At 42.0% G+C, this 15917-nt stretch overlaps 1 protein-coding gene across 1 annotated transcript; it reads left to right on the forward strand.

Annotated features, from left to right (window-relative positions):
* The first annotated feature begins 3677 nt into the window (after nucleotides 1-3677).
* Nucleotides 3678-14151, forward strand: SUMO1 (small ubiquitin like modifier 1). The gene is made up of 5 exons (XM_074829419.1): nucleotides 3678-3830; nucleotides 8949-9023; nucleotides 10281-10358; nucleotides 12269-12340; nucleotides 13274-14151. Exons 1-5 carry the CDS (start codon nucleotides 3819-3821, stop codon nucleotides 13340-13342), a joined length of 306 nt encoding a protein of 101 aa, XP_074685520.1. The 5' UTR covers nucleotides 3678-3818; the 3' UTR covers nucleotides 13343-14151.
* The last annotated feature ends 1766 nt before the right edge of the window (nucleotides 14152-15917 follow it).

A 15917-nucleotide genomic window follows, 5' to 3' on the forward strand; every position in this document is an offset into this window, starting at 1 on the left:
GCCCTTGATTGCCGTTACCGCCCGTCACCGCCTCCTTGCGGCCCTCCCCAGCTGCGGGCGGTGCTGCCCCTCTCCGGGCCGGCCGGTGGCTTGGCCTCAGCCAACCTCCCTGTTAGCGCTCAGGCGGCTGCGCGGTGCGCGGGGGTGCTCTGTGGTAGCCCGTGCCGGTCTGGCCGCTGGGTACTGCCCCCGCGGCAGCCGTTCACCGATTTCTGCTTCCTGGGGAGCAGCGGGCCCCTGCCCGGCGCCTCTCGGGCTTTGCCGGCGCAGCAGCTGGCGGTGGGGACAGCCGCGGGGACTAAAAATGGGTCTGTGCTCGGGGACTCAGGTGCCCGTGTTGGTAGTTTTTGTGTCCCGAGTGAATCCTGCAGCAGGTTCGAGCGGATGGTCCCCTGGGTGACCCCGAGGTGCGCTGGGGCGCTGCGTCCGGCCTGCCCGCAGTGCCGGGGTTCTGCCGGCGCGCCCGGCCCCCTCCACACAGCGGGGTGCATCCCCTTTGCCCCCTGCTCGCCCTCCTCGGGCTTGTTCCCAAGGCCTCGTCTGCAGAGCGTCATCCAGATACAATTCTCTTTTGTAAAGAATTAGTTGCGACTGCGTGCATTTGAAAGGTTTGCTTCTCCGACGGAGAAGTGCCAGAGTACGTGCATTTAAAGCACGCGTTGTAAAGACTGCTGATTTCCGCACGCCGCGGCAGCGGCCCCGGGCTAGGGGCGGTCCCGCCCGGGGGAAGGCAGAGGCCGCAGGCGCCTCCAGCCATCCGGTTGTGCCACCTCCTGGTTTCTGCTTCGGCAAAGAGCGTCTTTGTGCGCGCTGCTGCCTCTGACCTACTTCTGCGCCTGGGTCCGGGCCCGGCTCAGTAATGGAAGAGCTGCGTGCCAGGGGAGTACGGGTGAAAAGCGCCAGGCCTTGCCCTGATAAATTCCCGCTTCCTTCACATTGAGGGTTACCTGCGCTGAAAATAGAGGCAGAGTTATTCCTGCCCGCAGGAAGAGAGGCTGCAAGCAACACTTGGGCTTGATTAATATCAGACATTTGTTGCTGCATTTTATGCAACCATCCGTATGAGTCAGCACGCCTTCATTTCCTCTCCTGCTTCTCATGTAAGGAATATGCTGGAAAGCGTGGAAAGTCAGAGAAATCTGGGGATTCACATCATTCTTAAGATTTTTTTTTAAAGGAAAGACTTTGGTGCTTTAGATAATATAACCAATTTTTTGAAGTCCCACAACTCTTTAATATTGTCAAATAAATGTTGTTCAACTAGAATGAGAATTTCCAGGTTCCCTCTAGTTTTAAAGTACTGGTTCTGGTGCTGCTGGCTCAGGGGCAGTACTACTGTTGTGAAGAGCAAATTAAAGAGTAAATGTTACTTAGTTGTCTGACTTAAAATGCTGCATTCAGCCTGTTTGCCAGCACTAACTGCTCTCAAGCAAATGTGTTGTCATGAGGTAATTACAGATTGTTCTGAGGTTAAAGAGCAGTTTTATAAGGAATTTGTTTTTGACAGACCGAAAAAGCTTTTCAGAGGCTACATGCACCAATATTTTTGAGAAAAACCACTAACAGCTCTTAACTCTTAAACCACATACACAGCTTTGGAGAAGTTAACAGCAATTTGAAGGAGCAGAAGTGAACTTTATTGACTTCAGGTGATTAATTGCAGATGGGGAATTAGAGAAGTTACAAAACACCTGAGAATTAAGTGAGGTTATGAGGGCGAGTAGCCTTGATGGTGGCTGCAGCAGCAAGAATGGTTTTGGGCTTTGTGGAAAGCAGTTTGTGGGGGTATATTAGTCTATTTAAAACAGCATTATTTTTGTTGTGTTTTAAGTGTGCTGTGTGTTGAGTTTGGGTTGTCGAGGAAGAAAGGTGTGATTTTTGCTGGTGTATTTCAATAGTTCTCATAGGCTGAACGGAGACTAGCTATGTGGATGTTGTACAAACATGGCTTGTATCTTGAAGAGACAATGCATCCACAACCAACTGAGTAAGAAGGGCATAAAGAGAGGTGGTGTTACCATTAGTGTGCAGGTGTGTTTCAACATTATGCCTTTATTGCTATGTATAGGGATAGCATTCTGACTCATGGGAGTGTTACCTTTATTACAAGACTGCACAGAAAAATTGGTAAAATGAAGAATTACACTCAAGTTTTATGCCAGAGTCTGAGATTTCAACCTTATTGCTATGAAGCTACTCTCCCTGCTCTTAAAACTGCTTTCATTTGTGAAGAGCAGTGATGTTTAGGACAGAGTAAGTATTTGCCATTTTCTATTCTGTTAATATCATGTTTTGCTGTGAAGCGCTTGAATGGCTTATTTTGGTGCTTTGTGTAGTGTTATTAAGTTCACAATGAGCTCTTACTGTGAGCTTGGCATAGTATGAATATATTTAGCTTTCCTCCCTACTAGGCCTTGCCTAAGAAAGATTATCTTAATTCTGTAGCTCTGAATAGCACCTGTTTTGGTTCTCTTTAGGTTTTTTATCCTCCCTTGTTAATTTGGAATTGTTTTAATGGTTGTGATTAAAACTAATGCCTCTGAATCTAGATACAGCATAGTTTCCCTGGCTAGTTAAAATGCACCCCTTGGTGTAGCTATGTTTGTAACATGCCATTCAATTAGTGAAGTGCAGCAGTACAGGCACAGAGTGTAGCTGCTTTGGTGTTTGGTGTTATTAGAAAGGAACGTGGTACACAGAGCGTTGGAATCTCTGTGTTGATGGATGTGCTCTGCCTAGAGAGATTTCTTGCCCTTCCCCAAAGGTAGCTGATAAAGTTAAAAACCTATCTAGGAGGATCCAGATAAGAATCTCCCATTTCAGTGGGAATGATTTCTGTTGATCCATTTATTTTACAGATGTTGTTATTTTATGGTTTTCACATGTGTTTTTTCTACTTACTGGCCACTTAGAGCCAAGCATACACTTATTCCAGCAGTGATGCCATACAAGAATTGCCTTAGTTATTGTAGAGGGATGTTCATAGTATGGGCTGCAGTCCAAACAGCCTGAAGTCTAAATGTAATCTTTTTAAGGTGTAGGTGTTGTTTCTTGTGTGAACCTCTAAATAGCTGTGCTGTGCCGATGTAGAGCAGGACATCCGTTCTGTGCTTGTACAGCGTATCCCTAGAAGTTTGTGCAAAGGCAATGGCCTTAGTGCAATTTTGCTTAATACATGCATGCCCTATTACTTGTATAGTTGCAATGATTTAAAAAATGCAAGCTGTGCATAAATAGAAAAGTGAGTTCTGTTGTTAAATATATCTTTTAGTAAAAAACCTGAGCCAGTCGTTACAGGTAGGTGTAATGAGAGTGACTTTTGCTGTAAACCCTGCTTTTCTTCGAAGGGTTAGGTGACTTGGCCTTGCTGCTCTGGGGCAGGACAAAACGGCCGTGCAGACCCACACTTTCAGTCAGGCTGCCTATAGCTAGCGGTGTACGCAAACCCACCCATTTTTTTCCCTCCGGGGCAGGCCATTAGGTGCCTTGCTACAGCCGGGCCTTGGGAGGCCACCTACGCTCGCAGCCGCCGGGCCTGGCCGTGGGGCCCGGGGAGAGCCGCGCTCCCTGCCGCGGTCTGGCGGCCTTTCCCCGCCTCTGCCCGGGGACGGGCCGGTGCGGGCGAGCCCGGGGAAGCGGCACGGGGGGCCGGCGGCGCTGGGCGGAGCCAGCGGGCGGGCCGCGCCGGGCGGGAAGTGAGCTCAGGCGCACAGGAAATCCCGCCCGCGCCGCGGCCTGTGTTTGCGCTGCGGGCAGAGAAAGGAGCGGAGCGCCTGCAGCGGCCCAGCCGAGCCTGCCGCACGCAACGGGGCCGAGCCATGTCTGACCAGGTACGGGTGCCGCCGGCCCCGACCCGCCGGCCGCCGGCCCCGGGGGGAGCTGCCGCCGGACGCGGGGAGACGGCGCCGCGGGCGGCGGCGGCGAGGCCCTGGGGGCGCGGGAGGAGCTGTCCGCCCCCCCACCTCCTCCGTTGCCACCGGGCAGCCCCCGGCCCGGCCCCGTGCTCTGTGAGGGGCGGCCCGGGACGAGCGAGGCCGCGGCCGCCCGGAAGGCGCTGGGGGGGATGCTCCCGTCGGGGAGTGTGTGTGTGTGGGGGGGTGCTCGTCTCCGACCTCGGCCAAACTCTTGACACCCCCTCGCCGCCCCCCGCGGTATTTTAATCCCCCTTTCCCCTTCGCTCAGGGTATGTGGCGGAGAGCACGGGGGCGGGCTCCAGGCGCGGGACACTCGGGGGGCCGGGGCCGACCTCCGGCGGGAGCGGGGGCGGCTCCGCAGGGCCCGGGGCCGGGATCGCCGCCGGGGCAGCCCCGGCCCTGGAAAGCCAGGAGTGCAGCGAGAGGTGAGCCGTGGTGCGGAACAGTTCTTTCCTTTCAATTTCCATTTCCCAGGTGTGCGGTAGGATGCTCTTCCCCCGGAGCAGGCTTTGTGTGGGGTAGGGTTAGACCTGCCAGGTCCTCTGTTTGCCCTAGGAATGCAAAAGGAGGGGGGGGAAAAACCCTGGACTTTCTTAGCTGAGCGTTGCTTGCCTATATTAAACACCCCGTCCTTCACCAAGACTCTGCCCTGCTTTCACTCCTTGTACATTGTTACGTTCCTGTCAATTCTGACTTCTCAACCGGGAACTTAAATAGTTACTTGTACCACAAGTTCCTGGCTTGCTTGGCGTGGCATGTATACAGTCCTTTGCTTGCAACTATTGCTTTAGGCTATGTGACCTGCTGGTGGAAAGCTAAAACAGCATTCCGGTTTTAATTTGTGTTCTGTTTTGCTTTATTTTTTATATTGCCTTCATATGGCAGTGTTTTCTAACTTTGTCATGACGACGATTCGACTTTGGAAAAATCAATGTCGGTATCTAGAAATGTCTCTTGCAGTGCTGTGGAGTCAAGAATAGTAGTACTATTGCCAGCCAGGAAATTAAAAGTATCCAGAGACAAGGCTAAGCTTACTATACACTGTTCCTGCTTTGAGGAATAGCCTGGATACGTTCTGACCCGTGAATAGAAACATTGCTGTATGTGCTGGTAGTCTTCCTCCCCGCCCCCAACTTTCAAGCACAATGCAACTCTCCTGGTGAGGATGGTGCTGCTGCCTGTCCCTGCCTGTGAGTGCAGCTAGGAGCACAGCTATTGCTGACACCCGTTAGGACACATTTCTAGTGTAGTAAAATACGTGAAAGTGGCTGCATAAGAAAAGAGGCAAATTCTGAACTAGATTTTGTAGACTGGTCTTCACGTGACCTGCTCTGTAGCTCTCTGCATTTGTGAACTAAGGCATGTTTTAACACATAGCAGCTTTCATTAGGTAATTCCTTCTCCAGGCAAGTTCTGCTAAAACACATACATGTTTTTACTTTGGGACTGCTTGAACTATGTAAAATTCATTTTATGTGATAACCTTTTTTGGATATGTATTTTAAAGTTCTTGGAATAAGGACCCTCTTTTTTTTTTTTTAATAGGTAAGCTAAACATTGTTATATGTTGTGTCATTCACTTCTGGGGGACTGTGCAACAAGAGCTAAACAGATGCTTAAGTAACAGTATAACGTATGGTAGTGCAGCACTGTTAATCTCATTCCTCTGTTTATCAATCCTACAGGAATAATTGAATTACTCAAAATTGTGGATTGCTTAGTGTCTGTCTCTTTGGCCCCGGAATCGAGTTAAGAGGACATAATTTGTCACCAGTTATGAGTTTTGGCTTGTCTTTTTAGTATAAATAAAGAAGGCATACTTTTGATATAGTTACTAAAGAAGGTATACTTGATTTAGTTACTTTATTTCCAATAGGAAATTAACTTTTATGATAAGTAAAAATATTTGTAAGAAGGGCAGACTTCAGAAAACGCATGGCTGCTTGGTGGAATCTAAGCAGAAACAAAAAGAATCATTTTCCCCCTCCCGTCAAGGGTCTCAGGCTGGTTTTGCTTTAATTGAATCTAGATGCTGGCATTTTTATCTGTTCATGTACTAATAAAGAATACTGTAGTTTGTATGCATTTTCCCACTCCTATAACAAATGTAAGAGTACATTTGCTGTATTAGAAAGTGTGCTGTAGTCCTATTCATCTAGTAATTTTGGTTTTGTTGTTTTGTTTTTTTTTTTAAAGATGATCTAAAGCGTGCTGAGTATAGGGGTTTTTTTAGGCTTGGACATTGAAGTTTGAGCACTTCGGAAAACCAGAGGAGGAAATTTGCAATATACTGCCTTACAATCTTTGTTTTGTTTCATTAGTTGCAATAGCAATACCAGTGTGTTTCATTCAAGGAACTGGGTGCTTTTTACAGTTGTGAATTTAGTGTTGATATATAAATGTGAGACAGTACTAGGAGCATTGCTTTGTGCTCTTTAGGAAAACTGTGGAATGAAGCCTTTAAAACTTTAGGCATCTAATGAAAAGTTAGAACTTGGAGTGATGTGGTATTGCTGTTCTGTTTGTATGGTAGTCTTTTTTATGTACTGTTTCATGAGATACTCTAAACACCAGTTCTTTTCACAGTGCAAGTAGAAAGTCTGGAGGCTTGCTTGCAGATTGCTGATCCAGGATTTTGTTAGTGAATGCTTGTAGTTTAGTAAATTTGCAATCTCCTTGCTTTCTTTGTTCTTAAGTGTTTTTGTGTTGGCTTTACCATTTGGTGTTGAATGGCAGTATAGTTCACTGACAAAATGCAGGGAGCTGTTTCAGACTTGCTGGGTCTTGTTGTGTTCTGATTTCAAATATTTTGCTCCTTTTTTAAGCTTCAATTATTGGCATTGTCAACATCGATTTGATCTTATTTCTCTTTTCCTGAAATTACAGCTCTGTTTGCTCTTATTTGTGGGTGAGAGGTTGCTGGGGCTTTAAACGAGCATCTTTTATGGTATGATGTTTCAAGACTCCAATTCCCTCTGCTTTTTCTACTGTTTGCTGCTTCCCCTACTCGTTTTTAGTCCTAGAGTCCTCTTTACCTGGGGGTAGGAATCAAACATCTTATGAATCATTGCTTTCCACTCACATTGGCCAGAGGCACTGTCGTAGTAGCAACGATGATTTGTCATACCATGTACAGGATGATTTGTTTTGGAAAGCGAAGTAGGTAGATCTGTTACAATGCACAGAACTGTATAAACTACTACAAATGTCTCTGCTGCTGGGATAATATGCTGCTGTGCAATTTGGTTTCTATGCAAAGTAAATTAAGGCAGTGACTGACCTGAAGTGTCACGTAAAAGGACAGGAGGTTCTCACAAATTCTTTCAGCGATAGCAAAACAGGAGATAGTTTTGAAGTTACAGACTTCAGGTCTGTAAAGATCTGGATCTCTTTCTGATTCCTAGAGGTTAGTAATCCTGCATATGGACAATAAAAATTAAGTTTGTGCAAGTTATCATAAAAAGCTGCAGGTTCTTGCTTTTCTTTTCCTTTTTAGTCAATAGTGGAAACCAGTGTATTTTTATTCCTGCAAATAGTTCCATGAGGTTAGAGTTTGGATATCTTAGAAAGGGAAAACTTTAGTGGGGAGCACAGTAAAAAGTATTAGAACCAGGTGGAGTCTCTGGCTCCTACTTTTTTGTCATCACAGAAACCCTAATGGGTCTGGCTTGAGGCAGTGAGTCAAACTGATACAAAGAGCACTTCCTCTCTTTCTTTCCTCCAGACTGAGACTGGTACAGAGAGGGAAGGTGTTTGCAGACTTTCCTCCCTGCCCTTCCCTGAACTTTTAACATTCAAAGAAGTTGTGCATGTTTAACCTCTTTAAGGGGAGGAAAAAAAAAATGCTTGAGAAGGCTTGTCTGGCACTTTAATCTGGAGAGAGAGACCTCTCTGGCTGGACTTAATACAGAAGGTTATCATGTGTTTTTGGTGCTTGATCCTAAAGAATGTTCAAGTCTAACTATACAAAGGATGTTTCTGTATACTCAGCAAAAAGTCCCTTTAGGGCTGGGAAAACGTATGTGGTAGGCACCTGTACATATTTTGTTTACTTTGTCTACTGTGTTAAGCAATAAAATATAAAAGAAAGATTTGAAACATGATCAGCAGGGTATCCTTGTTTCTGACTGCTTGGGAAGATTTCTTCATGAAGCACCATCTGGACCCGAGGCAGTGTCTGTGTAAAATCCCTTTGTGTTGCATTGGAACATAACTAAAGGCCTGATCCAGAATATGTAGTGACAGGCAAGGGATGGAGTTAATAGTACCTGATCTCTCATTTGTCTTCTTTATCAGCAGCTAACATGAAAACTTTGATGTCTTTAATTCATGTCTTATAGAACATAACACTTAAACCCTTTTGATGAGCTTTAGCGCTCAAGTTCTTGAATCAAACTTGTCTGTACAATTAATTCTTACCCTGGAAGAATATCAAAATACTATAGTTCTTACAATTGCAACTTTTAAGAATTGTGGTCTTAAACCAAACATACTAGAAGGAAGCTGTTACTGTTGTTTTGTTGTCATAGAAAAGAAGGTGCCTGACCATCCTTTTGAAAGTAGTGACTACTGTTGATGCAATAGCCTGAAAAATGTTTGCATGGTTCACTTTCTTTACACTGATAGGGTGTCACAAGTACTTTCTGTTTACTTTCCTCACTGTGTTCTTTTTTCTGTCAAATATCTGAGCCTCTTAGTACACTTTGTGTATTTTTTGCAGTCTGTTGACTAGGAGTTAATGGTATAGAATTGTACTTCTCATTTTTGCATCTGTCATCTATTTCCAAATGATCCTTCTGTTGTCTCTTAATGTTCTTCACAGTGTTTCTCTTCCGTCATTAATTAAACTTTTCACAGGCAGTCAGACAGCCTTTCATAATTCTATGCTGCTATTATTTTCACACACAGGAAGAAATAAGGTGCCTTGGATAGTCTAATTTCATGTAATAAGGAGGATGGCAGCTGACATACTGTCCTGTGAAAATAACAAAAGTGTTGAACTGATCAGATTTTTTAAAAATGTTTTTCTTGCAGGAAGCAAAACCTTCAGCTGAGGACTTAGGAGATAAGAAAGAAGGGGAATACATTAAACTCAAAGTCATTGGGCAGGTGAGTTTTTACATAATTACTTGTTGACATTTGGTGAAGTTGTGAGTTTTTGTATTGTAGAAATGAACAAATGAAAGTTGATACTTTCAGTTCTTTAATGGGGATCCTCCCCTTCAATAAACTACTTGCCAATTGCCAGTAATGTATGTTAGTATACTCTCTGGTGTAGTGGGTTGGTTTTTCTTTTAAAGCTTGAGTGATCTATCCTTATGACTCGGGATTTGATCAGTGTGATCCCCATCTTGCAACTAGGGGACCTGATGCATTGAGGGCTAATTTATCCAGGGGTATGAATGAAATATGTGGCAAAAGTGATAAATTGAGTTCATGTATTGCAGTAAGCATGAGGTCAGCTTTCTTGAACAGGGAAGGGGAGAGGATTCTGTTGGCTGGCATGTTGGTAGATGTGAATGGTGGATTATAAATCTGAATTCAAGTTCTGTTGGAATGTGAATGCAGAGGTCCTTCTGTGCAAAGAACCCCTAACTCATATGACTTCACTCATTATTGTTTGTTGGAGTATCAGTGTGATTGCTGTGCTGTTGACTTGGGATGGGTGAATTAAAGTAGGACTACCACAAACTAGCTTACCTCCTGCTGGTTTAATCAGCAGAGATGAGAACACATTCAAAAGCTGAATGTGACCCACGTGGTTCTTGCACAGAACTACTTGTAGTCTGTTTTATCTGTAGCTGTTTTGACAGTTGTAGTTAATGTGTAATTTATGGCTGGTAGGAAGGACTCTAGAATAATGAGAACTAAGGTTCTCCTTAGGTTAGTTTTGTGTTGCCAAGTCTGACTGTAACTTAACTTGCAGATAATTACTCATATTGAACAAGGTTTCGTATATATTTTGAAGTGCAAGCTTTAACTTGTCTCTTGGAATCTTAGAGCAGAAGTCCCCTGCATATGTATGTTTGTATTTCATAAGTACATCAGCTGGGGAAAGATGGAAGCACAGACTGAACCATGTATGCTTTTTAGTACTTTTAAATCCAAAACCTCCATAGTGAGCCTAAGGCTATACTATGCCATCTGTTTTAAAATAGAGCTTCCTGTGGAAGTGCATGATGAATTTAGTGACTGATAGATCATCCTGGAGGTTCATGTTATGATGCACCAAGGTATGCATGGTGATAGTTAAACTGCATTCCATGGTAGTTTACTTAAGTTTTTCTTAATGAAAGTCTTAAAATTAGCATAGATAAAGCAAGCAGTTACTACAAAGAGAGTAACTTTTTTCTTTTCTGTTCTTAGGACAGCAGTGAAATTCACTTCAAGGTGAAAATGACAACACACCTCAAGAAACTCAAAGAATCATACTGTCAGAGACAGGTTTGTGAAACAGTGACACTCTTTTTAAAAAGAAAATAGAAAAGCCAAATACTTTAGCTTTACTTTTCTCACTGTTCTTTCAAATAAGGACATTTGTTGAGACAGTCAAGCTTCTGTCTAGTTACCAGCAGGACAGGTATCGGATGGTACCAATATAATGAATATCCTTGTTTCTTTTAGCAAGTAAAGGTATTTCTATGCAACGTAGTTGTGAATTTTGTAGTAAGTTAAAATTACTGTTTGAAAATATATAGTGGCTGCTCAGAAGACATAGAAGTTATCTTTTAAAATGCCCAGGCATGCATTTATAATTACTGTAAAATCTCCCATCTCCAGGCAAAACTCCCTTAAAGCTGTAGAATACTGCAGCTTAGAATGAGAGCAGCCTTAGGCATTCTTACAGCCATTACTATGGTAATCGATTAACACTAGCTATTATGCCCTAAGTTAAAGAAATCTGCAACACGAAGTGTGGATGTAGGTAAATAGTAACTCCTGCTAGAGAACAAAAATGTATCTTCACTTCCAGATTCTATGGCAGATATTGTGGATTCACTGCTGCTATTTCCAGAAGCCCTGGCCTAGTTTACCCCCAGCTTTGGGGATAGATGCCTTGTGTGGCCTTTTCTTGAGTAACTGTGTTGGAGTTCACTTCAGGAGATATAATTATAAGAAATAATACTTTGATTTTTTTTTTCTCATTACTTTGAGACAAGTTGAACTTGTCAGTTGAAGTGTTCTTTTGTAGAATGTGTTCTTTTTTGCTATCTTTCTGGAGTAAGAAGAAAGACAAGATCAAACACCAGATATGTTTATAGCCAATTCAAATTATTAGAATTGCAATTAATTTGAAAAACTTGAATTTTTAAAATAGATTTTGGAAATAATTTATGCAGCAGTCTTATTGATTAATGAAAATGCATGTGTGTAGAATTCTGTTTTTTAAGACATAATTGTTTGAATGAACACAGCTATATCAATCTCGGGGACTGAATTCTGGAGAGTCTGTGATTTCCTTTATCAGCAATCAATATGTTTTTTGGTGTCAAGTAGCTTTTCTCTGGTAAAGGGACTGAATGTTTCTTCCAAGTTGGCCAGAGGGATTGTTGGAACAGTGTGAAGAGCTGTTCTTTCCTGTGAATTTTTCTGCCTAGTTATTTGCAAGCAATATTTCTGAGATCTATTTGAGACACAAACCAGATCATATTTCACCTGTGTTTTTTTTCATAACTTGAAAGAGAAGAAAAAGATCAGGTGTTTACCTCATCTATTGATGTGAAGTATGATATTCTGCTGTAACACAGGCACACTGTACAATAGACATACTGCAACTTAACTTTATTTACCATTAGGATGCTCCATTCTCCCTGTTTGAATTGTGTTCCTTTTTCTTCCCCTCAGCTCTGCTCTTTCTTGTCCCCAGAGTAGGGTTTTTGCAGAACTGATAATGGTAAAGGTTGCTATTCCTTCCTGTGGTGATATAAGATTGGGAAAGCAAGGGTGGGAGTTAATGAAGTAAACATCATGTTCCTTCTGTTGTCTTAGGATCTTTAATAAGGCTGATACACAGTTCAGAAAAAGACAGAACCTTTGTGTGTAATGTTGTCTTGGAAGGGAGGGTGTAATCACTATAAATAAAAGAAGACGAGAAAAAAGGCTAAGGAAACTTCCCAAGTTGTTGAGCTAGAACTCCAGTGAGACTGGAACAAACACGCATTTCAGCACTATCATACTCCTTGACTCGCTTCTTTGTAGTTACATGGTCACGACAGAATAGCTGTGCTCCCTGTGTAACAGGAACTAACACTTTCTTTGACTTTCACATGTGTTATTCTTATTAAAAGTTTTTCTTGTAGATCTGTACAAGTTTCAGTAAGTTGTTTTTTTGTATATCTTGTTTCTTTTTTTAGGGTGTTCCAATGAATTCACTCAGGTTCCTCTTCGAGGGTCAGAGAATTACTGATAATCATACCCCCAAGGAGGTGAGTTTCTTTCTAGAAAGTATTACATAGTTCACTGGAGAAACTAAATACCAAATTGATTAGTTTCTCTGTTCTGCTAGCCTGTTAACCAGAATGAAAGTATTTCTTTAATATAGTCAACTTTTTGGACTATATTTAGTCAAATATAGTCTGACTAGAATCTTTAGTAAGGCAGATACGCAGTTCTGGAAGAGACTGATTGGACCTTCATGTGTAATGTTGTCTCAGAAGGAAGGGTGTAATCACTGCCCACCAGAGAGAGGAAAAAAACTGAAGGGAACTTCCCAGTTGTTGAACTAGAACTTCAGTGTGACTTTGGAATAAATATGTATTTAGTTCATATTTATTAGATGAAAGTGTAAATAAACAGAAAACACCACTTCTGCTGTCTAGTAACTTCCACCAATTGTTATGACAAAGCAGAAGAAACTGTTACAATAATGACCTTCTGAAAAATCAAACTTGTGCACTGTGAAATTGAACAATTTCTGCTCTTTGAGAGAACAGCTGTAAACAGTCTTTGAGTTGCAAGCTGTAGGTTTTAGCTATATTGTGAGCTAGTAGTGTGCTATATGTTTCATGTGGCTGTACAGCTGGTGCACGCACTATGATGTTGGTTATGTTCCTGTGCGTCTGTTGCCCAGGAAAGGATTTGGAGAAAGATAAAGCCAGCAACTTCCAGAGTGATGTGTATTGCTCCACAAGAGGATTTAGTCTTCACTGATAAGGCTTTTGAGATGTATAAGACTGAAGGAAAAGGACTAAAAATCCTGAATGTTGGCTAATGAGATGGTGACTGAAAATTTTTTCACCCTTTGGATGAATTATGATGGGGCAGAGGAACAAACCATTGTATAACTTGTCTAGGACCTGCTCTGAATTCAGTACACCAGATTTATAACAATTATATGCTGTTTTTCTCTGTTCTCACAGCTGGGGATGGAGGAGGAAGATGTGATTGAAGTTTATCAGGAACAGACGGGGGGTCACTCAACAGTTTAGATCCTTCTGTTTGTTTTCTTCCCCCTTAATCCTTTTTTATTTTTAAATAATAGTTCTTTTGTAATGTGGTGTTCAACACTGAATTGAAACTGGCACCCCATCTCTGGGAGTTTATTTTCAAGCGTCTGGTATTTTGAATTCTCGTGCTCATTATACACTATTGTTTCTGTTTTCATTGTGCTGAACTTTTGTGATCCAGCTGCAGCCTTGCTCCCCTCTTCCCTTCTGCTCTCCCCTTTAGAAATACATGTACACACATGCATTTGTATGTTCACTAGGTTCGTGCATTTCAGGCACGAAGGCTGTAAGATCTGCCAGGTGGGCGAGTGTTCTTAATGACTTCCATATCTGCCCTGAAGTTTTGATGTGTGACTGTTTCACTCCTGGACTATAACTTTCAGTGCGAGATGAAGTTTTTCAGAGAACTAAACTGTGGAGAAATTATGTATCCATAACTCAGAGCTATTTTGCTTAAATTGTGCTGATGGCCCAACGAAGAAGATTACCGAGTTGGAAATGGAAAAGCTAGAACTGTTGTCATCTGTACCTTGCTCCAGAGATGGCTTTGCTGAAGACATAAAATTGAAAACCCTAATGATTCTTAAATCTTGCCAGAAGAGCCCAGAAGCATTTTAACTTCATATAGCAATTAGTACACGCAGGTATTCATGCAAGAATGTTCACAGCAGACAACTGGTGTTACTTTGACACTCTTGTTTGTACCTTTTGGCCTGGGACGTGGGTTTTGAATGGACATTGTCTGTACCAGCTTCATTTAAAATAAACAAGAAAAACAATTTTATAAACAACTTGCATTTTCTTTTCAAATGTTTGGAAATGAGCAAAACCATAAAAAGCTATAATTAGGGCATGCTTTTCCAGTAACTATACTTTGAAGCCAGAAAAAAAATGTGCTCTGTAAATATACCTCATTAAAAAAAAAAATTACTTTTTTCTACTTGCCCTAGTAAAATACTTGATCTGCTTGGTTTGCAGGTGACTATTTGAGACTACTTGCTGTTTCTTTTCTTTTTAGAGAATATTCACATACAGTTACATAAAGCTTCACTTCATGCACAAAAGGTAAACTGAAAATGCAGTTTGGAGGGAAATACAAAGATAACTTTCAATGTCTACATTTCATATTATCATGGTACCATTAAATAATCTCTATGATGGATGACATGGGAGTGTCATGATAGTTCATCAGGAATCATTATGAGGGTCTACTTCATGTACTAGCTAGTTGCAGGTTTTAAATGGTCAGTTTGAGAACGTGTTACTGGATATGAAAGCTCAGATGGGAGGTTATGGGCGGGGTGTTGTGCAGAGAAGGTTTCCGCACTGTCCCTGCTTCGGCCTTTCTGCAGATAAATAGGACTTGTTTCTGATTTGGTATGGTAAATCGAGTTCACTATGAATGCCAACTTCATTTAAAGACACATTTTAGTGCTGGCATACTTGGAAGAAATTGCAGATTTTGAATGATTAGTTCTTATGGCGCTTGCTGTAAAGCTAGGAATGCATTTTCTTTCATGCTTGTGGCTTCTGATTTAGTAATACTTTTGTATTACTCCTGTTTCTGATTTAGTAATACTTTTGTACACATAGTTGCACTAAGCAATTTTTTAAAGATTAAAAGTTTTGTTTACAAAATGCCAGAATATGAGGTTTTCTTGAAGTACTCAATGTAATTTAATTCTTAGGGGGAAGAGGGATTGCTACTATGATGTAGAACAACATGGCTTCTTTGCACTTGTCTCCAAATGCTTTTTTAGAACACTAAATATATCTGCTTCAGAATACCAGAAGTAAACCAGCCTTATGATTATTATCAGATCATCTTCTAATTAAAATTTGTATAATGCTTTTATTAGTAGATAAATTCCTGTTATCCCTCTTCTGCAAATTAGGAACTGAGGTGCAGGGGATGGTAGTTTACTCCAGTCACTCTGGAAGCTGAAAGTGGAGCTGAGAACAGAATCCAGATCCCCTGGGTTTGATGCTAGTACTCTAGTTGCTGCACCAACTTTCTTTGCTTCTTACTGTTAACTTTCCTCTTCCAGATCTGTTTTATATGCTCATTTGTATCAGCTTTCTAGTTGAAGCACTTCATTTAGTTCTCTTGAGACTATGGAGGAGGGTTTCCTGCAGAATGCAGCTTCAGTAGGATGAAGCTCAAGGCGAAGATTTCTTTCTGTTGTGTAACCTTGTCCTAAAATACATCTCTTTATAGAGTGGATATGGTACCAGTGACAAATTGATTTGACCTCTTTCTCAGACTTGTGAAACCTCAGAAAACTATTATCTCAGCGGAGCTGCTGGTCTAAAGCAATGTCTGTACTGTTACAACGTGATGGAACAGTAATAACAGGAAAACTGTACTCTGCCTCAAAGATTAGTATTGAGAGCTTCATGTAAAATGAGAAGATACACATGCTACACAGATGCACTAGTACCCTTTTTAAGGAAGTTCATTCTTGGAAGTTGTACATTGAAATAAAACCTGGATTTTGAAGTCAAGGAGTAGACAGACTTGAATTTTCTTCATTTCTCAGCAAGAACTAATACTTCT

This window comes from Strix aluco, chromosome 6 (assembly GCF_031877795.1).
Source record: "Strix aluco isolate bStrAlu1 chromosome 6, bStrAlu1.hap1, whole genome shotgun sequence".
Classification (NCBI taxonomy): Eukaryota; Metazoa; Chordata; class Aves; order Strigiformes; family Strigidae; genus Strix; species Strix aluco.